Raw genomic sequence first — 27,411 nt, forward strand, 5'->3', positions numbered from 1 at the left:
CAGGAATGTAAATGAGTACCAGCGAATTGTGAGGGAAGACTGATGAAATGCAGGGGGGTAACCTTGCAATGGACTGGCGTCCCATCCAGGGAGGAGTAGTGATACTCCTGGTCGCTTCATGCTAAGGAAACCTGGACAACCTCCGGCTGGATGGGCCACTTGACTCGAGTATAGACCTAACCTAACCTTACGTATTTATTTTACTCTTTCAGGCTTTGAAGAAAGGAATAACCCTACAACCGTCAAACCACAAACTCTGGAATAGTTTAGGAGTAGTGGCGGCTTCTAGAGGTAATGTTTGCAGAGTGAGGCACTTGTGATTGAAGAAGATATAGTTAATACCAGCGGTATTACACGTAGTCTAGAATGAAAAAGGTCGCGACACGCGAACACAATACTTGCCTCGACTTAAAATGACGGCAACTTTTGAACCATTGCAGTCAGCAGTAAAACACCAGCCAATCACAGCTGAGCACAATGGTTCACTGAGTTACGCATATCCATTTTACCTTGAAGAAGATTCGGGTATACAGTAGAAAAATTCCGATCGTTCACATCGGAAATGAATATAAAGAGAGACAAATGGTTATATTTCACTACAAGTATTAGCCATAGTTTAGATCCTGCTAACCATTTTTTTGTAAACCTTACAGAAGTCAACAATCCAGACCTTAGTCAACATTCATTCATCATGTCTATCAAGACCGAACCAAACGTAAGTGTCTGCTTTAGTAGACGGAAACAGCTAATCCCACAAACTTGAAAAAAAAACCTACCTAAAGACTGAACAATTGAATTAGAAGTGATCATGTCCAATTGGAACTCACACTTTGAACTTGACAACACCTCCCCTACCCCCTTCTAACACGATACCCGTCAGTAAAGAGCCTTATTATGTAAACTCATAGTGCAGTGATCAACAAATCGACAGTGGTGTGTCGTGCTCTGACTCATGAGGCGCATCCGAGTGAGTCCGCAGCAAATTTTGACCACAGTGATGACGAATATCGTTGTCGATAATACAGACCACGCTAAACCATCGTTGATTTGTTTTTTATCACAATCGACGTCAAATACAATGATTCTTTCAGTGTGACACGTGGCGAGACACGTCGACGCGAGCAGCGTTGTCTGTTCTCTTACCGACAACGGCAAATTGGCCAATCAGATTGCGACATTACTGCCAATCGTGGTAAAAAATCTTCGAATGGTCTAAGGAATTACTATAATAATGATAGCCACATGCCTAAGAATTCAGTTCATTTCGTCCTTTTTTCGACAATTTTAATAGACCCTGTATTTATAAGAAAAGTATTCAAACAATTTTATGTTGTGCTTACAGAATGTTACAGCTTGGACAAACTTAGGAGTGCTGTATCTAAAGCATGGTAAAATAGAGGTAAATCGTGACGAGCATCTAATTTCTCCTTACAATATCACCCCCCTGAATCAAAAATGAAGGTCACGAGAATAAAGGAAATGATCAGCCTAAGAGTGACCAGCATCTAATTTCTCCTTACAATATCACCCCCCCTGAATCAAATATGAAGGTCATGAGAATAAATGAAATGATCACCAACGAGAGATGCTCTTGTTTGTTAAACAAGTTATCCTTGTCAGCGCCTTAGGAAATGTATAGAAAACAATATAGAGAGTGCGCAAACTGTTATTATGGTGTGGAGGGTTAAACATCACACTCACCTCAGAAATCGTACTAAAATCTGTTATACGCTCCCACATCGTAGCGGGCGGTAGGGTGAATAAAATGCTAGTAGTCGAAAGATGATTGTTCTTACATACACTTGGCATTTGCCACTAATGATTAAGGAAGCCACTGACAGAAGGAAAAATATTTCTTTTGTTTTTAAAACACATGCTTCAGCTAGAAATGTTGGCGAGATTGATGCCTTAAACGTTGGGGTTGTTTAATAATAAACATTTTTATTTTCTTATCGTTCTTTACAGCTTGCTCATGAGGCATTCAAGAATTCTCAAGCTTTGGATCCGTCTTACACCGCAGCGTGGATTGGACAGGTAAATGTTAGTATAGGATATTATTAATAATGATAATTATCGTCATTATCATCATCATTTGCACATTTAACCATAAGAAACCTGTTGGTATCAGCTGTTATCAAAGGGTACCTTGGGTAAACGAAAATAGCCAAAGGTTTTTGTGCTTAGTGTGGACATAAACTTCCTTCGGAAACAAGCCGCATGTAGTGTACAGAATGAAAAGTACAATGAGTGGTACAATGAGAGCACAAATGTCTTGTGATATGTACAGTTGGCTAATTTGTTCCGTACAGAAAACTTGTTTAACGTGTAGACTGTGCTACTCTTCTCTATCCGCTTTGCTTTTCCCGCCCTATGAGAAATGAGCAGAAACGCGGCTAGGCAGAAAAAAAAAACAGTTGAATAATAAAGAATCTATCAGAAGTTTTGTTGTGTAGTATTGGTTTGTATTTTTACTCGTTGCTTGTAATTTGACTCGCCTTACGGGCTCGTCAAAATACGGCAGAACTCGTAAAATACTCAGCGATACTACACACCAAAATGTCTAATGATAGATATTAACCGTCGTCTGTTTAGCGTGCCAGCAGGCTCTCGTGTTTGGATTTCGCCTAACGGCATAGTTCATATTTAGTGATTCTTATTTTCAGTCTTATGTGTGGGGGTAGCGTCTCTTTGTTTCGGTGACGCTTATATTGATTGTAAGTTGCTATTTTTTGTTTTAATATGAAGGCAACCATTGCTGAGATTATTGGAAGTGAAGAGGCTATGGATCTGTTTCGACACACAACGGAACTGGGCTCACACGTAAGGAATACGGTACCTCTTAAGAGAATCACTCAAGGTTGACACTAAAATCGAATTCAGGCTTATTACCCCCATGAAGTTTCGCCGGAATGGTTTTAGAGGAAATAATTTCCAAACACTATCGAAATTGCTATGTCAGGCTTCTTGAAAAACTTAGTTGCAAGTTTTCTCCATCCCTAGCAATTGTCGTTTGTTGCCTTTTTTTATTGCTAATTTTGTGTGTCTTTCACTGAAATAACTTAAAATCGTTAAAAATTATATTGAATTTTCCGTGAAGAACTTGAACCTCTGAATGGTTGACGTACATTCTACACAGTCACTCTGTTGTTTGTAAAATACGGTCAACTTGAGGTTTTCTCTCTTTGAGGGTTTTATTGAGGTTGTTTTTCAATGTGTACTTTGTGCTAATTCCCTCTAAAATTTTGATAAGTAAATAACATTTTCTCTTTTCAGGTCGAAGGTAGCATTGGCTACTCTCATTGGGTCTGTTCGAGTCTCTTATCAGAGAAACCGTCTACAAATCACATGATACTCAAAGGAAAACCTGCTGCTACTCTCTCGCATCTTCGTCCCGAATACAGAAAGGCTGTACTTCAATCAGCCACTGCCCTCAGTAAATACACAGGTACTGTATTTTTTTTATGTATAGAACTTTATAAATTAAAGGATTTTATTGTTATTCAAGCGACGATTTTGGCGTAAAGAAGAAAAATGCGAGTATACGCGAAAACGTGAGGAGAAAAGTGCTTACTTCGTTGAAGTGACGTTATTGCATCTCTCAGGTACAGCGTGCGCTATCATTCGTCTATTTAATGTGTTATATTTCCATGTAAAGCCCGCTAAATTCAAAATTTTGTTTGATTTGAAACCTTTCCCCCCCTCTTTGAACCCAGAGATAAAATACATCTCTTACAAAATTGGAATACAAAGAAAATGGAAAGGGTAAATCAACGTGCGCTTAGATATGTATATAAAGATAAGGGTTTTTCATATGAAGACTTGCTCGATTACATCGGCTTGCATACAACATTGAAGAGTCGTAGGATTCAAGACATGTTGCTAACGGTCAATAACTGCTTTCTATATAAGGCTCCCAGACCTATTGCTGACTTAGTTAAAGCAAGGAGGACTGATTACAACTTAAGAGGCACTAACATGCTTTCCTTACCTAAGATTAACAATACCAAGCATGGTCTTAAGTCATTTCGTTATTTTGCTGCTAAGACTTGGAACGCGCTACCAGATACTATAGAGGTTTTGCACAGCAGCCATGTTGGATTGCAGGAACAAACGATTATTTTACCCACGAGAAAAAAAATTCTTTCTTATGCAAAATATTTTCATTGTTCCTGCCTTCCAACATGGCTGCTGTGCAAAACCTCTATACGCGCAAAGTTTTACTACACATGTATACAAATATATATTTGAATTTGCGATATCCTTTTTTTAATAATATTTCACTTAATGTACATAATTTTTGATGTAGGTTGTAATTTTTTATTGAATATTTTGTTGTGGGCTTCCTGGAAAGTAGCTTGTAGCTAAGTGTGGTGCCACATTAATTAAAGAACTGCTACTACCACTACCACTACCACTACTCTTACTACTACTACTACTACTACTACTAGCCACGTTTATTCGGTCCGTACTGTACGTTACGGAACCTCAATTTCTTTTACTAACCACGTTTATTCGGTCCGTACTGTTCGTTACGGAACCTCAGTTTCTTCTACTAACCACATTAATTCAGTCCGTACTGTACGTTACGGAACCTTAATTTTCCCCTCGGTTTATGGCCCGCGTGCTTAGTGCCTGGGCCATAAATCCGTGCGGTTAGTAAGGGGTATGTATTCATGTTACTTTAATTTCTAGATCGCGTAAGGGACAATGCTGGTGCCTACAATATGTACGGACTGCTGTTAGAACATCAGAAACTCTTCTTACAAGCAGAGAAAGCCTTTAAAAGGTATCCCCTTCATTCTATAAAATTATCTTACAAGTAAATAAAGGTTGATAGTTTCTAAAGAAACTGTTTGGCGCTGCGTCGGTGGGGGTAACGAAATAATTTGAATATATCAACAAAGTTGAAATGGTAAATTGGCCACCGTTACGGTTATAAAAGCTGACGTTTCGGGCGTTAGCCCGACGAAACGTTAGCTTTTATAACCGTAACGGGGGCCAATTTACCATTTCAACTTTGTTGATATATTCAAATTATTATCTTACAAGTAACTTGGTTACGTTTTAGGCAAAGTTTTTGTCCTCCCTACATTTACTGCATTATGTTGGTGAATCACAATTTGGGTCAAAATGTGAGTTTGCTCTTTTTATTTATCTCATGTCAGATGGGAAAAAATTACTGAATGCTGATTGGCTGAAGTAGGGGTATTTTTTCCTCTTATTAGGCGGGCACTCATTGCTTATCAATTGCTTATCTGATCGGCTAGATTACCGCTATCACGAATCCTTTGGTTTTCTATTAATTTGTCGTTTTTGTTGTTGTTGCTGATTTTCGTAGTGCGATTGATCTTCTTCAAGAACGTGGAACGGATGATGCCCAGCAACATTTAAATACTGTGCTTGTTAACTATGCTAGAGTGCTCTGGTAAGTTGTGTATCTCTTTCTTTCTTTTCCCTTAGTATTCGAAGCTGCTGCCTGTGTCAAAGGAAAGAATTCCTTGACTGGTGTCCTAGACTCTTTGGGCCGGTGATTAAAGCAAAGTTTAGCCGATGTTTGACAAAACCACGTCCTAAACAATCCTCAAGTTAGCCGATCCTTTCATCTGAACATTTATTTTTGTGAACAGTGTCAAGAAGGCCGAAAGCTAACGGTGGAAATAACATTGCTGAGTAAACCTACGAGGGTCCAGCATCACATCCAATACTCTTACGGGCTCCATGCATTGGAAACCTATTTTGTTTTGTTTTGTTTTTTTCTTTTTAGTGCAATGAGTCGATATAAGGAAGCTGTCAAGACTTATCAAGCAGTGAAGCCACTGACCGCATTTTATGACTTGTGCGGGCTTGCTTTGTCATTGTTCATGGCTGGTCAGTTGAAAGAAAGTTATCAAGGTAATCAACTAAATATATCAAACCTGTCGACGGATTTACAGGTGAATTTCTAACAGCTAGATCAGAAAATTACCGGGTATTTCTTGGTAATGAAAAAGTGAAACCTTTTCTCTATTTTTTACATAGAGAAAAATAAACTTTAATTTGTTCAATGTCAGCTTATGAGCAGGCCTTCCAGTTGGCTACCACAGATGCCGACAGATCTTGCATTCTAACCGCCATGGGCATGCTAGGATACGCGCTTGATGACAAAGATGGAGCAAAAGAAATGCTCTTTAAAAGGTGAATAAGAATAATTGGATTCAATAACTTATTTACCAATTTTAATTGTAAACGAAATGTTTGGAAAAAAATTTCATGTACACCCTATTATCTTGCAGTTCTCAATTGCAACCCGCTTGTGATCGCGGGCTCATGGCGCTGTGTGCCTTTGGTTTGGTCAGCGGTGATGCTACATTGGCTGGAGCAGCCCTAGGTGAACTTATGAACAAAAAGAACGGTAAGGCAGGTTATGTAGAGAATTACTGTAGGGGAGGGGGGGGGGGAATTAAAAAAAAAAAGACCTCAGCAGTAGTGCAGCACTAACCTACTTATGCCCAGGTCCAATGTCGAAGAGGTTTTCTGGAAAAAATGCAGTCCAAATCTATTACTTTTATATAAGAAAAAAGGCAAGATGTTGTCGATGGTGTCATGACGTCTAGGTGCGTCTGTCCTCCAATAGATCTCAAGTAGGAAACAGTGAAAATCCGTGTATGATTCAGCTTATTATCTAAACACAGACATTTAGCTTATTATATGTTAATATCTTGTCTGTCAGGGTCTGATGATTTAACGGGCGATATTTGCTATCTTTACTCACGGTTTTACGCCATGCAGGTATGCTTTAAATCTCTCTTTACGTGTGCGTTGTTTGTGTTTCGAGTACAATGCAATTGTTGTTGTTATCACGTTACAGGGAAATCAAAAACTTGGACGGAGTCACATCATGAAAGAGATCCATCGGTAAGATGCACTGGTTCTTTCCTTTCCTTTGTTCTTGTCCTCTAAGAGCTTTTTCACTCGGGCCTGGGTTGATTTTTAGCCCAGGCTGAATCACTTCTGTTGACTTTTTTACAGTAATCCAAGAAGCAGCTTATTGTGGAGTCAGTTGGCGTCCTATCTACTGCAGGCCTGTCCCGACGAGTTGCAGGTAAAGAGACTCTTGATTGAATTATATGATGGTATATACAGGACTACAGTGTCAAGAAGATGCACTGTTAACGAGTACTTCCTGTCTGGATTTAACAGGCTTACTTAGGGTAACTTCAGTTTAAGTTAGGAAAAGGGTCGTTGAGAATTTTGAGCGGAGGCAATCGCGAGGCCAGCGTGAGGGCGAGACAAAGCAATGGCTGTTGCAAATGCAAACAGCACTACACACTTGTAAGACCTCTTTCCTACTCCCTCACTACGTTCGTCCGTACGAAAAATATTTTCCTTCTCCAGAACGCTGACGCAGACAATAGACACAAACTATAAGGCAGGCAGAGTGAGAGCACTTGCCCGACGATGCTTTAATGCCATTACACGCTATACAAGCCAAAGTATTTGGTTACAAGAATATATAAAGCTCTGACTGTATAAAGTAAGAAATAAGAAAAAATAAGTTACATTTCTTCTACGCCAAAGGTAGGGAACAACCTTGTCAAATGTAATCTACTGTCTAAGGAGTCCTTGATATACATATTCTTAGCTGTTTCCGATTTCCAGCGACCGTGGAGCATGAGTAACCTGTCAGAAGAACCTGACTTCGCTAGATTGTCAGCTATAAACGTTGCGCCACCGGATCTAAGGCTATGAGTGCCAAAACTGACCGAATTTACTCGTATAGCCAAGAGTGCTTCCTTAACCAATTCTCTACACCTAGTATAGCTGAGCCTCCTAGGGCCTAAAGTATACGAATTGTCCTTCTTACGAGGTCGAAGTGTTCTGAAAATGTACGCTGATGAATTGAGATCAATGCTAGCTGCGGAAAGATATCGAGACAATAATGAGTGGGGGCATGTCGCCCCGCCACTCTTAGCAGTAAATACTATATTACCTTGCCTAAACTGATCAGTTTTACTACTCTTAACATTAATCTCTAGGTGATCATCGTGAACTAGAATATCAGAAGCTTGCACATCCAATAGCTCGTTGATCCTAAAGAGACCATAAAATCCTAAGACATACAGTAAAGCTGTACGTAAATCCTTAAGATTACTGCCTTCGTGGGCAAACTGAACACAAATACGATATATCATGTCGGGGGTAATGGGCTTCGTTTTGTTGACTGGCCTATTGAAAGCTCGTTTGCTGGCCAGAACCACATTGTGATTTAGCGCAGTGTCAACCGGATTATCCTGTGCACCCTAAGGGATAAGATCGTGGACCCACTTTAACGCACAGAACGCAGACAAAACGACAGCATAGGATCTTTTAGTTTCATGAAGATAAGACAAGTATTCTGAGACGAGTAAACTAACGCAAGGCAGGACTAATTTCACGCCTCTGGACCTAAGGTACACGGAGAAATACCTATACTGGGTAACATATTTTTTAACGGAAGAATTGGCTTTAGAAGCTAAAAATTGCTGCACGATTGTACGTCTTCTGTCCCTACACGTCAGTCCCCAAGAGGAGGCTTCTATCAAATCCTAAGGAAAACAAAAGTACTAAGAAATAATGTGAGGTGGGGGAGGGGGGGGCAGTAAACAAATCCCTAGCCCAGCAAAATACTCATAGCCAACCGGCTCAAGTTCGCTGCCATTCGGCTCGAACAAACTTGCCAACCGGCTACAAAAACGTGTAAGCTGCCAACCGGTATGAAATACAAGAACACTCAGTGCCAACGGCTTAAGAAGCACTGGTCTATAGATCCGAGATCTGTAATAGTGGGTTCACAGTACAAGAAGCCCTCGCCATGAGACACTCTAAACAAGGTCAGTTTGGAGTGTTACTAACAGCGCTCCGATAAAATTGAAGTTTTACAGCAAGGATTAAGCCGTCCCAGGAGGCTGAACCTAAAAGCGAGTTCGTATTACGACCTTGACGCTATGTTAAGCGGCCCTCAAAAAATTGAATAATCGACAACGAAGTCCCAAAACTTTTTCTTTACTTAATTTATTATTCTAAGTGAGGTGGCTCTCCCATAAGCCTGGTGGCTTCTTGGGTCTCCTCGCCTTCTAACTGTTGTCGCTGTAATTAACTATTTTTAATTGTTAAAATAAGGCAAATAAAGATGATGATGAACCAACAAAGGCCAGAAAGGCGCGGACGGCCAGTAAGGTACCACTAATGTCCCCCTGACATTGCATCGAAACATGAAAATGAGAACTTTTGACAAGAGTACGACCGGTGGCACAACTAAGTAATTTTCGTGTTGCCAGTCTTGGAAAAACGCGTCAACTCCCGCTGTCCCAGGATTCCAGAATCTAGAAAAATATTTGGAGACCTTCTTGTTGTAGTGGGTGGCAAAGCAATCAATCGTAAATGGCCCCCAAAACACGTCCAGCTGCCGAAAGAACCCGGGGGCAAGCTCCCAATCGTCATAATCCACAATCTTGCTGAGGAAATCTGCTTTTTCATTAAGTGTCCCGGGCACCCACTCAAGGTCTAAATAAATTCCAACCTTGAAACAAAACGAAAAAATATCGCAAGCTAACTTATGCAGATTGAAATTTATGCTGCCAACTTGAACGATCCTAGCCGCCCCTTGGCTATCGGTAAACCACTTAACCCTAGAGTTAGGAAGGAACGAACTAAACGAACTAAGAACAAACTGAACAGCTCGCAGTAAGTAGAGCTCTCCTGGCGTTCTGCTTCTGTAAACATCCTGTGAGCGTGCACATCTACCCCAGCAATGTGACCTGCGCAGGCTATATTACTAGCATCCGAGTAAATGGATACGAAAGGGAATGCCAAATCCGATACAGATTTGGAGTTAACAGAGCGAAGATTAGCCTTCCAAAACTGAAGCTCTACCATGCAATACCTATCAAAAGCAAGCACACTGCCCCAGTCTTGGGCAGTCGCTACGGACATCTGACAATGCCTGGTCATAATCCGGCTAAGATTCCCTAGAAAAGGGCTCCTAGAGATGATATACCCACAATGGAGGCCAGGCCTCTAGCAGAAAGTCCAGGATCTTGAAGGGTGTTGTCAATGTGAAACAAAGCCTTATCTATTCGGGGTTCAGTAATGCTAATTTTTCCTAGAAGCCTGTTCCAAACGATACCAAGCCAAGTGATTAAACGCACAGAATCCCAAACTGACTTATCTTCGTTAGCTAGGAAGCCGGCCAAAGCCAGATCTGATCTAATGATGCTAGAGTTAATCTCACTTCACAACTTGGTAGATTCGACATCGAAACCGTCATCAAGGTAAACAACAGTGTGTATACCCTGAGATCGTCAGTGTTTAACTAAAGGTCTGAGTAGCTTGGTGAAGATGTAAGGCGCTGAAGATAAACCGAACGGTAAGACAGTAAACATGAAGAAACTAGGTTTTCTATCAGACATGACCCAGCTAAACCCAAGGAAACGTTGGTGGTCGGGAAAAATATCTAAATGGTGATACCCACTTTTAAGGTCAAACTTAGTGAAGTAACTACCTTTCTCAAAATAATCTATCCCAACTCTCCAATCATCAAACTCTAAATTCTGCTTAAAGGTATATCGATTCACATATCTCAAGTCCAAAATTAAGCGTTTTTTCCCGCAACTCTGGACGGAAACAGAGAGGGGATTAATAACCCTGAGGTAACACGTGGACACTTTACAAACTTTCCCGGAGGTAAACAACTCTAGAATCGCCGATTGGACAAAGTCGGAGTGTTTCAAAGCAGATGAATTATTCTTGAACTCTGCCGTTGGCGGAGTAAGATAGAAAGGTATCTTGTAGCCCTCTGTAATGCATTCCGTGATGAAAGAGGGAGCGTTTATTCTTTTCCAAAACTGGACGTGACCTTTTAGTCTACCTTTAACGGGTAAAGGAGCTAAACTAGGTTCCGATGTACCCGCCTCTAATTCATAAGTTGGAGAAAACGTATCGTCTACCTTAATAATGTCCTCAAAAACGCCAGCCGTGTCATCACTCAACTGGTTTACGGGGTTGATCCCCGAATGCTGTGCTAACTGCTCCTTTGAGCCGCTGGCTTGCAGGTCCGAATCCGTCGTGAAGTCCTCCGCAAGTAGAACTCCAGTGGCCTCTTTTTCCGCATCTGAAGCAGATGTCTGTCGCAGAAGACATTCGAAGGCCTGAAAAGGAAAAAAACAAGTAACGCAGACGCAGAGCGACCACCAAAAAAGTTAAAATAAACTAACCAATAAAATAAAGTAAGCCGAAAATATGAACTGAAGCACCACCGAGTAGTGTCACTCTTGATGAATATATCAAGGAAGACACTCCTTAATATACTCAACTGGAGTCTCAGGAGACTCCACGCGCTAACACAAAACGTGTTAGCATGAAGGCACGCATGCCCTCGCTAACTTCCGAAAGAAAATGCATAAACTGACTGATCGCTCAGAATTGTGAAGAATGACCCCCTGAAAAAACCTGTCGGCCGAGCACCGGCCGACAGTTGAGGGGAACTTTTCTTTACAACTGCCGATTGATCAAACAGAACTGACTTGAGCGTGGGAAAGGGAGGCTCTCAAACAAATTCGTAGCTAGCTGACGATATCCTTTATTATTGTCGCGTCTTGGCTCGGCAAAGAGTAAGTTGATGGTTATTTTTTGTCTGCTCTTCCAAATCTGTGTTTGTTTTTTTTTGTAGGCTGCGGCTCGCTGCTCTGAATCTTCTGCCACACTTGGAGGAAGTCATTCATCAGAGGTCTGTTCGAAAATTTTCTGTTACCTGGCACTTATTTTGTACGACTTTAGAACTTAAGCTATTCCAGTGAAAATTTTCCAACTATACTCTGCATAAAGTAAATGGAGAACAAAGCACCAACACCAACGAGCATAGTTTCTTATAGAGATTTTTTCCTCTATCAACAGCACAACCCCGCTTTCCAGCCAGCCGGTATCGTGGGCTCGGGTTTCTTGCGTCACGACGTTAGAAAAGTCAATCACACGCGTGCTACATACAGGACTCACACAGGTCTTAAGGAATCCCAGAAGGCTGTTCATGCGCATCCTGATCATGTTTCTAGCTGGGCAGTGCTAGCGACTTCTGTTACAGCTCACGATATAGCTAAGAGTCGCGAAGAACTGGGGAGGGACAAAAGCCGTCTTGGCGCCAGGCTCTCTCAGTTTGTGGAGTCAGCAGGTATAGGATGTACAAGGAAACTTCGTTGTAAGAGGGTCCATGGTGTTAATTTTGGAAAGGTTCGAAAAATCGGGGATTAGATTACAGGGCCAGTTAGATATACGAAGTCTAGCCGTCGCCCAGCAAAATTGCCTGTGTTTGCTTTCTAAACTTGTTTGTCAAGAAGGCCTAAAGCTCACACTGGCAAAATATTTATTTACTTTTAAAAAAAACACTTACCCTGTATAGAGAAATCTCGAAGTCCACTGATTATCTAAAAACACGGCGTGATCTTTGTGTAAGTAATGGCCCTGTTTTAAAGTTTTTAGTGGCTAGTAGATTTATACGACGGAGCTGAATAACATCAAAGGTGTGCAGTCAACAACGCGGGTCCAAGCGTGCGAGGTTTGAAATTCAGCGAAATTTGCGGAAATAATAAGGAGCTGGCATTTAAAACCGAGGCATTTTGTTGTCGCCGAAGGCATTTTCCTATTTCCAAAGGTTTTAAGGAGAACATTAATTTTCGAAAATATTTAGGGCGTGTACAAAGTTTTAGGAAGTTGTTCTGTAACACCTTATTCAACTCTGTCGATTTATACTAAAATGATTTAATTACTCAGTCTGGATTTCTACGCTTAACCCTCATCTCACGATAAAACTCTCGAGCTTATAATCTCATGATTGCCGAGTGTAACATTTCTAAGCCACCCTGTAAAAGGAGGTCTTTTTTGCTGTCGTGTTTCACCCTTATAATGTTTTACGATACAGCTCACCGGGAGGAAGGGGCTCTGAAGTCCTTATCTGATCATCAGCTGCCAGCCCTTGTTAAATTAAGGACCAGTCACCTGGAGATTCTGCAGTCCTGGGCTATTATTCACCATGGTTACTCTCTCCTGCATGCTGGATTGCAACAAGAGGCTGCTGTACTTGTTGACAAGGTAAGTGCGACTCGGATGAATCCCTCCTGTCTGCTCTGCCATATCAACTGGGTGTCGAAAGTAATACGAGATTGCTTTGTTTTTTAATTACTTTTTACCAAATATCTCGCGCTATTGGGCTATTATTCCTGGGCTATTATTATGTCCTGGGCTATTATTCACCATGGTTACTCTCTCCTGCATGCTGGATTGCAACAAGAGGCTGCTGTACTTGTTGACAAGGTAAGTGCGACTCGGATGAATCCCTCCTGTCTGCTCTGCCATATCAACTGGGTGTCGAAAGTAATACGAGATTGCTTTGTTTTTAATTACTTTTTACCAAATATCTCGCGCCATCCTCTCTTGCAGGACCTTCCGAGCTATGATGTTTTTATGTCAAGTGAAATTTGAGTAATCCTTGTCTTGTTTCTTTGCTGGTGAAAAACGTACGCAAATTGTAAATGAACTCCCAGTTGTACTTACTTTACTTGATATAACGAGTTTTATCTTCCAATTGTACGACCAAATGTCAGGCTGCCTGTGCTATTTTTACAACAGGTAGGTCTAATCCTTGTTTTTGTCTTGCAGGCGTTATTGGTGTACAGTTCAGTCCCCCAAATCTCCGCCCAACTTCACTTCTTAAAGGCTCAAGTGTTACTAGCCAGCGGAGAACCTGTGGAGACTGGACTAAACATGCTACAAACATCTCTATTGTCCAGTCCCACGCATTCATCAAATGCCTGGCAGGTAAAGTTACAACTTAAGTCTCATTTTCTGTCCCATAAGTTGAGATTTATTTTCATTTGATTGTAGGGAGAAGTCTTAGGTTGTTTATCATTTGACTTGTCCGGCCCCGCTCACGCAAACATGTAGAAAAACATGACGCACGAGCCAATAATTTCCAGTCCGGCCCGACCAAACTCAGTCAAAAGTTAGATATTGTATGTTTTGCTTTACACTTACTTCGCTCTGTGATTGGTCCAGAAAACTCACACCACCCTCTCGACCAATCAGATGAAAGACTCGATCAACTGCGATACGGTTAGCCGCTTTTTCCCGCGCTTTAACCAGCTTGCTTGTTTTTTACTTTGATTTCCCACATAATCCTTGCGATATTTTCCAGAGTCCTCTTTTACGATCCTCTTAAAACCATCGGTAGTATTTTTAACAGGTTTTAGCTCAAGTACAAGCTCATCAAGGCGCATCAATGGCGGCCGAGCTTTGCTATCGACAGTGTCTGCAGGCGGGAATGGACAGCAGGTAAGAAAATTAGTTGCAGAGGAACGCCCCAATGAGTAAGGTTATGGAAGAACTAGGAAAGGCGCACTAGCACAGATTCCTGTGCCACCTTCAAATCAACCATTAAGTACATCGTGAAATACGAGACAAACCACGACACGGCTGTTATAAGACACTGTTCCGCGAATTTGTTACTAAATTAGTCAGTCCAGTAGATCTCCCATTCCCGTATGAAATTTGCGCTTTGGAGCACGCAGTACCGCTGACTACCTTCATGAGCTCCTCATTAGAGCTAAGAGTTAAAAGTTAATCATCCTCGTCGATCATATACCGAAGTTGACATATGCATTTGATTAACAAACTTATAACCTTTTTTAGAGCTCAAAGCTGGCGAACTGTCCCGTTGATAAGACTGGCGTTGTTAGCTGTCCAAATGGTACAGGTATGCAGATGGTATTCCTAACACCGTATAGAACAATGAGGCAGCGGCGATCTTCGAATTTTCTGAGCGTCGTTTTTAGAACTGCTAGACGGTTCAAGGAGATACACTGCGATTTTTAAGTAATTTTTTTTCGTTGTTTGTTCGTCTGTTTGGTGAACTTCCTTTTTTGACTCAATTCTATTTTTCTTCAGCAGTCGCAGTCCGCTGACCGAGACCGTTGGATAAATCTTTCTCTTGAAGCTTCAAACGAGGTTTGTAACAATTCTTCTCATACGATGCTTCCTTATTGAACATTTAGAAAAGTAGTAAATAATAAAAGAGCTCATTAAAACTCGAATTGGAAACGAGCAAACTGCGCAAACGCCGAGAAAACCTGATTAGTTTTAGAGTTGTATCTTAATAATAATAAAATATCATCGTTTGTTTCTCGATGTGGTCACTTATGATGTGAATAGCGACGTTTCGACTGCATACTGCTAGTCTTCATCAGGCAATAGGGTCGACTGGTTTCCAGTCTTCTTGTAAAGCAGGATGCTCCGCTGCTAAGTGACCGCATCGTGAGACAAACGATGGTACTTTATTATTATTGTACTTCACCACGATGAACAAGCCGTTTTTATGGAGTTGTATCTTACTGGTTTTAAAATGTTGCGCAATCACACAGCGTAACGAAGAATAAACCATCTCGATCTTGTATCACTTGTGACGGTTGAATTTTCTCTGAATAAAGAATGGCCGGGCAATGAAAACTACGGTTCAAATAAGGGTAATTTAAAGAAGAAAAAAATTAATTTCTTTTTAGAATAGAGATGCGGGACTCTTATGCATACTTTTAAAGGGCTGAGGTAAATAGCTACGGGCCTTGAAGTACTTAACTATATTCACGGTTCAATCCAGGTCCTAAAGTTGAATTCAAGTGTTTCAGCTGCCTATCTTATTCAAGGGATTCTACATTTTCTTCAAGACAATGCAAGGTAGGGAAACATCTTTCAAGTTAACATGTTAATTGTCAGGCACATTTTGAAAAAAGCTGGTTAAGGAAGGCAGCAGAATTGGCAAAAATTCAACTATTATTTTCCCAAGTAACAAAGAGGAAATAAATATATTTGTGACTAAATTTATTTTGATAAATAGTTAGCTGTATTGTTAGCGTTGTGTTATTCAGACAGTACATTGAAAGCTGGCAACTTTCCGCCATCTCCAACTACTTCCGGCGATAAGAGATAATCTTCACTTAGGAGAACTGTTAGATTTGCTTCTCAAAACGGAAAGATTGCATTTTTTTAAGAAACTTTTTTTTTTTGTATTTTTATAGTTATCAAATCTCTTCTCGTGAAAAATTTTCTTCTTAATTTACTTTTGCTCAAATATGTTCCATTCTTATTGAGTTTTGTCATGTCCTATCTTTGCAGGGCATCTAGAAGAGCCTTCCAACATGTGATAGAGTCTGGCACAGCGTCTGGCTCAGCGATAGCTCAGTACTGGCTGCTATCAATTTATATGAAGAAGAAAGATCTCTCCGCTGCCCAGGTAAATAACTGACTCAAATTTCCACTTCACTACGAAGGTCATTAGAGCAGGTGTGGACAAAAGTCCACAAGGGAGACTACTGTGCCGAAGATCTGCGCGATTTCCGGCTAGAGATGAATGAAGTTTCTGCTTGGGGCTGTTTAAAAGATATATGCTACGAGATAGTAGTTCCCAAAATGGGCATAGTTGAGCCTGTTTTTTTTTTTTGGGGGGGGGGGTTTCTTTCTTTTTTATAATAGGTCCTTTTGCTATGTGCTCTCGATAAGGGCAGGCTGAACTGGTTTTGTCAACTGAGTCGATAATGAAAAATGGCTACCGTGGAGAGTTTCTGGAACTGTCGTTTCGAACGTTAGCCCTTCGTCATCATAAGGGGCTAAAGGAAGCGCCTAGTCTCGTACCCAGACCTTCCACGGCCAAGCGATTGTAAGTTAGTCGTAGGGTCTGGGCACGAGATTAGGAAGGGCCTTGACGAATGGCTAATGCTCGAACCGTCAGCTTTGCATCACCAACTCAGTCGAAAATTCAATTATCCTTTTATACCCCTATGTCGACGACTCACTAAAGTTTCTTAAGAAACGCAATCCCCCCTCCCCCCTTATTTTGCTGGCAGGCTGATGTCACTTACTTTCTCATTGATTTTACCACTACCTTAGGATCTTATTTCTGAAGCCAAGTACCATGGTAACAAGCGATTAGATCTGATTTATTACCGCCTTACTAAGGACGGAGACCTGTCTGAGGCAGCTAAGAAACGTCTGATTGAAAGATGTGTCCACGTGAACCCATCCGAACAGATATTTTGGAATTCCTTGAAGGAATACGATTAGGAAAATGTTCGATCTCAAATTACCCGTTGATAAAAACTATGGCGAATTTAGAATTACCACTTGCCAAATGTTACTAAAGCTCGGAACATTTAAAGAACAAACAGTCAAAAGGTTTTCAAAGTAATGTTTACTTCAATTCATTATCAAAAACGCTCTATTTTAAACAACTGCCCTATTTCGATATTCGTGGGAGCCCCACTCAGTATGAGCCTAGCTCCATGTTTCGTAAACGAAAAACAATTGTGAACTAAGACTCTTAAATTACACCCGAAGGTGGCTAGGCCGGAACATTGTGATAAAAAATACAATAAAAGACATTTACTTCTCGATGGCCTTAGGGTAATCAGAAACATAGAAGATTGTATCTTGTTGTTACTGTGTCCTGACAATACTTAAAAGTGGACTTTTTAATTTTTCCGTAGACTATATTTTTACACTTCCTTTAAGTAACTGCAATGATCCTCTTTCGAAATATTTATCCCGTAATTCTGAAATATTCTCTTCAAACTTAACTTAACGAGCCAACACCCATGTTATGCATGCGACCAGCATGATAGAGCTGGTCGTCATTACTGTTTTCGCCTCGAGGAAAGTCGCTTGTCAGGTTCTTGCACTCTTCAGTAGCCCGCTCCAGTCTGTCGCATATTTTCTTCATATTGCACCCTCTGATGTACTGTTTGATTTCGGTGCCATTAGACGGCGGCAGAATAATTGTTGCGTTGAGGCAGCGAGTGTAATGTGCTGGGCAGTCCTGTACCTTTTGACTTCCACCACATTCTTCCCAGCTGCTGGTACTCATACAGTGAAAACACTTCAAACAGCGCACTGTGAATGTACTGTCGTGTTAATCATTTAAAACAGCGGTCCCTCGGCTGGGAAACGGTGGTAGGGGGGTGGGGTGGGGGGGGGGCTGTTGTTTTTCCCAGAGTCCCTTCAATTTTCGCCTGCCTTATTTCTTGATCGTTTCCACTGACCAATATTTTGACATACCGTGAAGGCTCAAAAGACATAAAATTCCAGGTTCCAATAAACACCGAACTACCAAACTTTGTACTTTACTAACGAATCGTGTTGAAATACGTTAAACTTGCACTAAAAACGTACTCCTTAGCGAAGTTTGTTCTTTATGAAGTGATTTTTTTCATTAGTTTTCTTACATTCCCAATCGAAATTTGCCAAAATTCAAATGAGATTAGAAATAATCGCAATGGACATATTCAAAGAGCTCAAGCTGGACTCAATAAAAAAATTACCAAGAAAACAGTTATCAAAGAATTTTACGTTGATTTAAAGCCTGGAAAACTAAGTATGTGAATAGTTTCTGTGCAAAATAAATTATGGATTGCTTATTTCTTATATACATCAAGTTGAGAAAGTAAATTTACCGTTAAAGTTAAAATTTTCGCGTCGTAAGGTGTATTTGGAATTTTGCTTTTAAATTTGAAAGCGGTGATTAAGTGTGATGGTTACTTACCAATATCGAGTGCAAGGATGAAAGGTATAGCAGCAAGAATAGTCATGCTTCTCGCTTTCCTAACATATGTCGAAGGAAAAACAGCCATACGAAGAATAAGTCATCAAAGCTGGAATTATGATAATTTCGACCCATATAGTGACCAATTAAAAACGTGGATTTTCTTATAATTCCTGTGTTTCACTCAGTACGAAGAGCTCTTTTCACATCACAAAATGGTAAACTCTGAAAAAAAAAAACAGTTTTTCTTTGGCTATCTAATATTCTTTTGGTTGTTTTCCTTTGGCCTTTTCCAGCATTTTTTTTTCTTATCATTTTTTTAAAACACGTGATGTTGAAGCGACAAATTGCGTAGTGTAACAAAGGTGTTTCCACCTTGTTTCTCAAGTATGAAAACTATTGTTGTTAATATTTGCATAAATGTCGAGTCTCTTCAAGGTTGCTATTGCGGTGGGTTCGTATTGCAGCTTCGATGAGAGCACATTCACCGCCCGCGCGATCTTTTTCCGCCGGCTTAGTACACACGCCAGCCTATAAAGCTGTTGGGTTCGTCTCAAATTAAGTAATAGTGTTCTTTAATTTGGAAAACTACAACAGTGATAGTAACGAGAACGTCATAAGAAGGATAACACTATCCAAAGGGTAAATCGCTATCCATGCAGCAGATAAGTCTTAATAAAACGTACTGCGCCATTCACCGGAGAGATTTATCCGCTTAAGTAGCGTTGTCCTGATTCGTACGACCGCAATCTGAGCAATAGCTCGGCTCGTGCGTTTTTAAATTTTGTAAATATCCTGAGGTCTTCTGCAAAACAGCATCGTTAATTTACCGATATTTGCATGGTTTGTGAACGGGAACCCCCACGGCAAACTATGGAACTCAACACTGGCCGCACCGTGTTACCCTGAAGTTGCGGATTGGTTCCCCCAGGCACAGTTGAAACTGCGGCCAGCGTTGTTAAAACACATCCGGCCTTTCGCAAAATTCTCTAGAAAAATTTTTAATCATTTTTCAGCTCTCAATCACAGTTTTACAAGCAACTTCAAGTGCCGGCTCATGGATTTGCTTTTCGTTAAAAAGCGGAAATGTTTGTCCCAGCAACGGTCAGTTTAATTTCACGCGGCCGCTGATGCGCTCTAGATTATCAGTTGCGCATTGCATTATGGGTAAGAGAACACCGTGAATACAAGATGGCGTCCATGAATGACCGTCAAAAATCAGTTGAAGACAAGAAGCAAGAACTGCTCCGTCGCATTGCGGAGAAAAAGAAAACTGAGCAAGAAAAACCGCCACCCCTTCCTCCCTCGAGCGATGGGAATACACCGACGGCTCCCCGGGCGGGTCCAATGTTTCTGAACGATGGCAATTTCCTAGCTCGCTTTCAAGCGATGCAACAACAAAATACATGTAGTCCTTCTTCTTCAACCGCAACTATTGCAGGCCCAGAATCTCGTCCCACTGTAAGCATGAAGCTAACTACAGTCAAAAAACCTACGCCAGTTAAACCTGTGTCCGCAAGACCCGAGGTATTCGAGGATCCAGAAGAAGTGGAAGAAAATGGTAATTTGAATTTCATTTCGAAGCTTTCGCTTCGTAGTTTCTGAGCTGATCTCGATAGCTAGATGCTGATCGTTGCCAAACGAGCTAGTGTTTCAGTATGGTGTAATTTTGATCTCACTAAGTACTAGAAAATGTTCTGATGAGCGGTATAATTAAGTTCCCCCACCAGAGGATAAAGAAATGCTTGAAAGCATTGAAGTTCTGGCAGCCAGAGTCGTGCGAGGAGGTGACCAGGTGGAAGGTATTGCTATACAAAACAACTCAAACAACCCAAATTATAGGTAGGTTTGTCATAGCTAATTAACAAATAGATTCCATTTTACCATACGTCAGTTCAAGAGTACATGTAGATCACAGATGGCATCAAAATGTGGTAAGATTAAAAAAAAAAAGTGGCACAAAAGGCACAGCCGAATGTATCACTTATGTTTTTAACGCATTTTGACATCTTCTGTGATCCACTATTGTAAAAAAACCCACAATAACATGGAATCTCTTTGCTTTATTTGATAAAATAGCAAGATGTTGTTGATGGTGATGCATCTGTCCTCCAGTTTTTCATCAGTAAAAACCGATCAAAATGTGCGAATGATTCAGCTTACCATAGAATCCTTTCACTTCCAAGATTTCATAAGTAATTCTCCTCACTGTCTATAATACAATTCTCATTATGTTAGTTGGAAGAATTTGGTATTGGATCAACTGATGATACTTTTTTTTTCTTTTTTCTCATCACTTATCTGCTTGATTTTATATTAATATTGTAAGGAGAAATTCTGTCTTGGTCACTCTTAAGAGTGAAAGGGATAATGTTATACCTCATTCTCTAGAGAGTGCCAACAAGGTGGATGTCAGTGGCAGTGTAGTCTTTATTTACTCCCGTTTTATTATGGATTTGAACTGTGGAATAACTTGAATTATTATCCAACTACACCTAGACAAGTACAAATAACGTCATAGACGAGTACAAATATCACGCGGTATTTGTACTCGTCTATTGTAGTATCGGTTAAACAGGTTTTCTTGCATAGTGCAAGCGAAGAATTGGATTGTAGTTATGAAAAAGAAAGTGGCGGACAATTTGAATCATATTTCCAACAACGAAGAGTCAGAATGGCTGGCAAATATAGATCCAAGTTCATTAGATGAATCGAATGAAGAAAAACAGCTTGACGACTAGAAAATTTCTTCATTTAATGAAGAAAATCCATTCTGCTTCGCATACTTCTGTCATGCACTCCCTGTAAATAAAAATCCGCGAAATTTGCCCGCACTGAACTAACAGTTTGGTGTGTTGGATAATAAATAACTTATTAGACGTTTTGTTGTGTAGTATCGCTGAGTATTTTTACTCATTATTTGTATTTTGACTCACCCTATGGGCTCGTCAAAATATGGCACAACTTGTCAAAATATGGCACAACTTGTGAAAATACTCAGCGATACTACACAAAATGTCTAATAAGATATATCTACTTACAGAATAAGACATCAGGCCTTGAGTATCACATTCGACGCACGTATAGAAACTGTAAAAATAAAATAACAACACTTTAAGAATCTTTAAATATATTTCGCTCTTCGAGCATCATCAGTCAAAAAGAACTTTAGGTTAAGTTGCATTAAAAGATGTCTTATTCTGAAAGTAGTTCAAGTTATTTAAGTGCATTCCTGGCCTCTGCAACTACTATTTCTTTAAGAACTGTGGAATGCAGAGCCTTTTTGCAGCAGAAATAAATACTCAAGTGGCTCTGTAGTTTGTCAATGAAAATACCAACAAACTTTTGTAAGAATAAGAGTTAATAATCAGTGAAATAACTGTCTAATGGGAGGCATCAATTTTGGTTCTTGCATAAAGAATGTCTTGGCGTCAGGACATTGTGCTCACAGAGTGAGAAAGATTGTAATAATTTTGGAAAATAGAAATCAAGGATTTTTAACAATGGAACATAGATTTCTTAGTCAGGACAAGTGCTTCATAGTTGTTATATGAGATCTTTGTTAGGTATTGGAACAGTTCAATGTTTTATTAGTGGAATTGGGTTAAACCCATGGTAATTGCTATTCTGTCCTTGCCCTTTTCTGACAGTACTAAAAACCTGTAGTCTGGAAAATGGAAACTGAAAGAAAAAATTATATGATAAGTCTTGAATTTGGTTTACAAATATGTGTAGGAAACCTAACATGAATCATAGAAAGGAGTGTGTTTTAAGATGCTCATGATTGAAGTTGAAGTTCTCCATTTGATTCACAAGAATATAAAGGGCTGATTAAAAAGGAGAATCAATCAGTTTTTCAACACTCACTGGGGATACCATCAGTTAAAGAGTGGATATAAATCTATTATGAATGACAGAACTTAGATATGAAACAAATCTTTGTAGACCAAGTAAGAAATCCTTTCAGGGACTCTTTAAAAACTGACTTTCCTTTTTCTATTTTCTCTTTTCCTACAGGTTTTTGTTTGATGTCAATAGTCAAGGTCACAAATACTACAAAAATCTAGTTAAATGTTTAAGACCTATGGGACAAGGAGCTAGCAAAGGTGTCGAAAGTGAAAGTAATGCAAGCAGTGGAATGCAAAAGAGGAAAAGGAAAAGTAGGTGGGATCCAAACCCTCCGAAATCAGCTGGCTCATCATCATCATCATCTTCTACCAGTGATGCGGCAGTTGCTGCTGCTTTGGCTGTGGCAGCAGAAATTGAGCACAGCATACCAATGAGTAATAAAGAGGAGGAAGAACGACAGAAACAGATTAAAGAACAGCAAGAGGTAATATTATACTGTGATAAATGTGGAAAAAGTTTTCATTCATAAGAACACTGTTCTTTGTCCATAATACTGTGTGTGAAAGATATTTAGGACCTAAATTAAGCCGACAGGATAGCAACACTGAGGGAGATGTTGATTAAAAAAATAATTTTTCTTCCTAGAAAAGGTGGCTGTGTTTACTGTCTCTTATAATGCCTCATCTTTACTGCAGCATGATGCATGTGAGCAACATTAAGTTCTGCACAAATTTGGTGATTTCACGTTGTTTTGCAGAGGACAGCTAAGAAATGTACAAAAATTTGAAAAGCACATGTTGAGCAATTCTTTTACCCACTAGATCTTTTGTTTTGCCATGTCCTTTTTTTTTTCATCTCTGTTGTGGTTTGGTTGACCTCTAAACATGGATTTATCCTGTTATTGCATGGTTCAAAATGTTGTCATTGTGTTGCTCATTTAGAACTATCAAACCAAAGGTACAAATGGTATTGTTTGTTCTAGATTCAAGAGATGTACATGAGAATATTAGCTCAACGTACAGCTGGTCAGGCTAGTGCAGCAGTAAAGCAAGACAAAGAAAAACCAAAATATGAGTATGACTCAGATGAGGACATAGAAGGTGGCACATGGGAACATAAAAGAAGAAAAAAGGAGATGAGTAAAACAATAGGTTTGGAAAACTTGTTTATTACTCTTACCTTACACTCTTTCTATCTGAAAGTTTATTTTCCTAACTGAGCTTCATATAACATCTTTCTCTTTTTGGTTAGCTCTGAGATTTTAGTTGACATTCATATCTCCCGAGTGGTAATCTCCTAAGAAGTCTTTTGGGGAAGGAAAAAAAAATTGCCTTAATTTTACATTACAGTGGCAACCAATCTGTAAACTATTAAAAGTAGCAGTTGTATTGTTTACTGTAAAAAAGTAGCAGTTCAATCATTTGGCAATATGTTTAGCTGTGGAAAATATTGCAATATGTTCAGTGTGGAAAAAAATATAGATCTTGTATGTGAAAGGGTTAGCATCGAGTCAAACCTTAAGGTTACTGGATAGATAGAGTACTATTTTATCAGCTTTCATCAAATCTCTCATTTGCTTCAGACAAAGCCCAAGAACTTACTGAAAAAGGAAAGGGAAAGCATCATCTTGGTGACTTCCTTCCTCCAGAAGAACTGAAAAAGTTTACAGCCAAAGTCAAAGCTATAAAAGGAGAGTCATCATTGGACAGCTTTGATTTCTCTGACTATGCTGAGCATAAGATAACAGAGAGTAACATTGGGTACAAAATGCTACAACAAGCTGGATGGAAGGAAGGGATGGGACTTGGATCTCAAGGACAGGGGATCACAGCACCTGTGAATAGGTACAGTACAGAACACTGAACATTACTTTTAGTGTGTATTAATAATTTGTAAGGAATTGTAGGCTTAGAAAGTGAACTAGTTTTTGAGAATCATGTCATTATAGCTCCCCTAATGGTGATTTCTTGTTGGTCTTTTAATCTGATTGATTGGGGGGAAAATGTAGTATTGTCAATGTCAGTGATAATTGCATGTATAGCCGATGTGGTGGTCAGGTGTTAAACAACCCACGGCAGGTTTCAAGAGATTCATGTTTCACCCCTCATCAAATTACTTTGTTCTATCTAGAGCAGAAAATGTTACCCTCATTTTAAGTATTCTCTTCTAGGGATATGAGTGGACAGGAGTAGATAGCCTGTTCTAGGCATTCAGTTTGCCCTTGAACTCCTCTGATATGATTGTGAATTCTCCCCTCTAGCTGCTACATATTTCCTTGTAAATTAGGCAGGAGAATTTGGTGTTAGGTCAAGGTAACAACCTGATAAGTTTGAGTACATGTATTCTCATTACCTGTTTGCTGGATAATGTATAGATATTACAGGGAGAAGTTACATGTTCATCACTTCTGGGAGTTAAAAGGTTAAAAGGACTGAGCTTGATGCTAAAATAAAAACACACAATAGTAGCAGTGGAGTTAGAAAAAGCAGGAGATTTGGGTCACAGTGAATAAAACCTCCCTCAACCCAAACTTTCTGCTTTTTTCACTCTACTTCCACTACAATTTTGCTTTTCATTTTGATATCATGCTCCTTCCTGCTAACTGTAAGCCTGGAACAGGCTAAGGAGTAAACTGTTGTGTAGAAATTTGAAGAAATGCTACACTGCAGGCTAGTGTCATAGAAAGGAGGCAAAGCAATGCTTCTCTTAGCTTCATAGTAACAGGGTAACCTGAGGTGGGGAGACCTCAAGGCTCACATTGCTTCTAGGCCACACAATGATTAATTACTGGTATTGCAATAATGTAGCTTTTGTTTATGTGAGCACACTCTTCAATAGATTAGGAGTTCACAGCTTCAATTTAAAGGGCTTAAACTAATTAACTAATTAATATTTTTTTTATTTAAATACTATATAAAGTTCAACCATATTTATTGGCTAATGTGTACCTATGTATGTGTTTCACCAATGGCAGGGGTCGTGCACCAGAGGATATTGGAGGTCTGGGTGAAGACAAGCCTGGTGAAATAAACAAGGAGGATGATGAGTTTGACTTGTATCGAAAGAGGATGATGTTAGCATACAGATTTAGACCCAATCCTTTAGTAAGAATTTTTCCATCGTTAAAAAATTTTATTTACTTGTTGTGCTAGGATTTTGATTTATTAAGGTTAATGTAACCGTGAGTAGTAGCATTTTTTAACAATTGAACTTTCCACAGTTTGTCTGTTCTTTGAATATGTTTTCTGCAGCTCTTCCGTATCAAAAGAATTTCCTCCAAATACGTAAGAATAGCCAGATTGCTCCCTGGACAGATGCCAATTAAGACATTTTGTTTTCCTTCTTTTTCAGAATAATCCCAGAAGACCATACTATTAGATCATGGAAGACTCCTAGGCCAGTTATTTAAACAACGTTTAGCCATTGTTTAACAGAACTGTGTTCTAAGCAATCTTGAATTTAGCTGAATAGTTTATTTGAAAATTCATTTTTGTGAACAGTGTCAAGAGGGCCAAAGCTAGCAGTGGAAGGCATTTAGTTAAATGAAAAAACCCCTCATATAGGGAATATGTAAGGCTCACTGCTTGTGTAAATCCGTGGTCTGGGTTAGACCTTGTGTAAATAAACGGCCCTTAAAGTTTGTATTTCACTTTAAAAAAAAAAAAAGAAAAAGCATTATTGTACAGTATTAGATAATTGATGTTGAATGGGTCTGTTGCAGCAGTTGGTCATGTGACCAATTATTGTCAAACTTTCTGATGTAAGTATAGAAATTCAAGATACTTTAGGAAAAAAGTTCATTCAGGCAGAATGCAGATCTTTATGCAAAATCCACTGAAGTTAAGTTGTACTCAACAAGTAAACAATAAACGTGCAGTCCTTCTTTATGCTCAGTTATGGGAAGCCACTTTTACTTGCACCTATTTTTTTGTTTGTTTGTTTGTTTACTTTCAAAGCAAAGAGATGAAAGGCAGAATTCAAAGTCTTTTTGAACCTTTTTTAAATTTTTGCTGAAGAAACAAGTTGCAATTGTTGAATCCCTAGAAAAAAGTTTGGCATTAGCAACCCTTTGACCCTGAATCACACAATAGGGTCCTGAGAATAGAGGAAATGGTCACCAACTAAACAAGCTCTTGATTGTTGATTAAATTCTCCCAGGGTGTCAAGTTCCTATTTTTTCCTATTTTTTGGCCTGCCTCCTATTTTCTCCTATTTTTTCATGAAATTCCTAGTATTTCCTATTTTTTTTAGGGTTTTAGTAGGTACACAGAAACATTTTGAAATATTTGAGATAAACTTGCAAATGAAATTTATAAATTCTACAAAAAACTGAAACATCATGTCAAAAAAGACCAGTTTAAAGCCTTTGAGTGATTTTCTTCTGAAACTAGACTTTCTCAGTGCTTTTGATAACATGCAAGGAATTCTAGGAGGTTCATTTGCATGCATGTGCATTTGCCATGTTGAAGTGGGCCTGCAATGCATTAGCGATGTTAAAGCATTGGGTTGTGGAACAGAGTTTCTGTTGGGAGTGTTAAGAGGATAGAACTCAAAGAAATCCTATTTTTTTCCTATTTTGGGATGAGAATTCCTATTTATTTCCTATTTTTTGGCCACTGTCATTCCTATTTTCTAAGTGTTATTTGTCACTTTACACCCTGTTCTCCTTACCAGATCCCTTACCGGCTGGCTTTACTCCAGACTGAGACTTTCTCGTCGAGTAAGAGATACCTGTGTCGCAGTACTATTAATGAGAGCCTGCTTGAAGACTTATAGAACTCAATTGGTGTAAATGTTTAGAAATCCAAACTGCAGGCAGGCAACTTCATTTGCCTTCACTAGGTGCATGGGAATAGTTGAACTTCAAACTGCCAAGATATAAAATCTTACTGGATGACAGAATGTAGAACCTCTAATTTTCAAAGCCAGCACCCTGTTTCCTGTGATCTCCAACATTGTAAAAATGTATCAAG

General features: G+C 39.5%; 3 protein-coding genes across 7 annotated transcripts in view; 2 read left to right on the forward strand and 1 right to left on the reverse strand.

Annotated features, from left to right (window-relative positions):
- LOC111341921 (tetratricopeptide repeat protein 37) overlaps positions 1–17,472 on the forward strand; it is a 36,195-nt gene extending 18,723 nt beyond the window's left edge. For 3 of the 5 annotated variants that reach the window (XM_088757330.1, XM_088757335.1, XM_088757333.1), the window contains 24 exons: positions 213–291; positions 654–715; positions 1,343–1,399; positions 1,966–2,034; positions 2,746–2,820; positions 3,274–3,445; positions 4,693–4,786; positions 5,339–5,425; positions 5,765–5,892; positions 6,051–6,174; positions 6,273–6,391; positions 6,710–6,768; positions 6,848–6,894; positions 7,009–7,081; positions 11,687–11,743; positions 11,911–12,181; positions 12,929–13,098; positions 13,666–13,824; positions 14,249–14,337; positions 14,695–14,758; positions 14,950–15,009; positions 15,656–15,732; positions 16,171–16,288; positions 16,942–17,472. In XM_088757330.1, the coding sequence (XP_088613456.1) occupies positions 213–291; positions 654–715; positions 1,343–1,399; positions 1,966–2,034; positions 2,746–2,820; positions 3,274–3,445; positions 4,693–4,786; positions 5,339–5,425; positions 5,765–5,892; positions 6,051–6,174; positions 6,273–6,391; positions 6,710–6,768; positions 6,848–6,894; positions 7,009–7,081; positions 11,687–11,743; positions 11,911–12,181; positions 12,929–13,098; positions 13,666–13,824; positions 14,249–14,337; positions 14,695–14,758; positions 14,950–15,009; positions 15,656–15,732; positions 16,171–16,288; positions 16,942–17,115 (2,484 nt within the window). In that variant the 3' untranslated portion in view covers positions 17,116–17,472. The remainder of the gene's footprint in view (positions 1–212; positions 292–653; positions 716–1,342; positions 1,400–1,965; positions 2,035–2,745; positions 2,821–3,273; positions 3,446–4,692; positions 4,787–5,338; positions 5,426–5,764; positions 5,893–6,050; positions 6,175–6,272; positions 6,392–6,709; positions 6,769–6,847; positions 6,895–7,008; positions 7,082–11,686; positions 11,744–11,910; positions 12,182–12,928; positions 13,099–13,665; positions 13,825–14,248; positions 14,338–14,694; positions 14,759–14,949; positions 15,010–15,655; positions 15,733–16,170; positions 16,289–16,941) is intronic. The other 2 variants (XM_088757331.1, XM_088757334.1) reach the window with 1 other exon arrangement.
- On the reverse strand, positions 17,228–19,189 carry LOC111341923 (uncharacterized). Its single transcript, XM_022948970.2, has 2 exons — positions 18,590–19,189; positions 17,228–17,940 (listed from the first exon to the last, which is right to left on the reverse strand). Exons 1-2 carry the CDS (start codon positions 18,675–18,677, stop codon positions 17,624–17,626), a joined length of 405 nt encoding a protein of 134 aa, XP_022804705.2. The 5' UTR covers positions 18,678–19,189; the 3' UTR covers positions 17,228–17,623.
- A 571-nt stretch (positions 19,190–19,760) lies between these two features.
- LOC111341922 (SURP and G-patch domain-containing protein 1) lies at positions 19,761–26,331 on the forward strand. The gene is made up of 7 exons (XM_022948969.2): positions 19,761–20,150; positions 20,308–20,431; positions 22,607–22,922; positions 23,421–23,589; positions 24,021–24,282; positions 25,413–25,542; positions 25,790–26,331. Exons 1-7 carry the CDS (start codon positions 19,781–19,783, stop codon positions 25,814–25,816), a joined length of 1,398 nt encoding a protein of 465 aa, XP_022804704.1. The 5' UTR covers positions 19,761–19,780; the 3' UTR covers positions 25,817–26,331.
- The last annotated feature ends 1,080 nt before the right edge of the window (positions 26,332–27,411 follow it).

The sequence above is a fragment of the Stylophora pistillata genome, chromosome 4 (assembly GCF_964205215.1).
Source record: "Stylophora pistillata chromosome 4, jaStyPist1.2, whole genome shotgun sequence".
Classification (NCBI taxonomy): domain Eukaryota; kingdom Metazoa; phylum Cnidaria; class Anthozoa; order Scleractinia; family Pocilloporidae; genus Stylophora; species Stylophora pistillata.

What these genes read in the sequence shown, in the direction of transcription:
- LOC111341923 (XM_022948970.2), bottom strand. Translation starts at nt 18,677, where the DNA reads ATGGCTGTTTTTCCTTCGACATATGTTAGGAAAGCGAGAAGCATGACT. An exon ending in CATCCTTGCACTCGATATTG is followed by an intron (nt 17,941 to 18,589) that starts GTAAGTAACCAT and finishes GTACATTCACAG; the next exon opens with TGCGCTGTTTGAAGTGTTTT.
- LOC111341922 (XM_022948969.2), top strand. Translation starts at nt 19,781, where the DNA reads ATGGCGTCCATGAATGACCGTCAAAAATCAGTTGAAGACAAGAAGCAA. An exon ending in AGAAGAAGTGGAAGAAAATG is followed by an intron (nt 20,151 to 20,307) that starts GTAATTTGAATT and finishes GGTATAATTAAG; the next exon opens with TTCCCCCACCAGAGGATAAA. An exon ending in GATTTAGACCCAATCCTTTA is followed by an intron (nt 25,543 to 25,789) that starts GTAAGAATTTTT and finishes CTTCTTTTTCAG; the next exon opens with AATAATCCCAGAAGACCATA.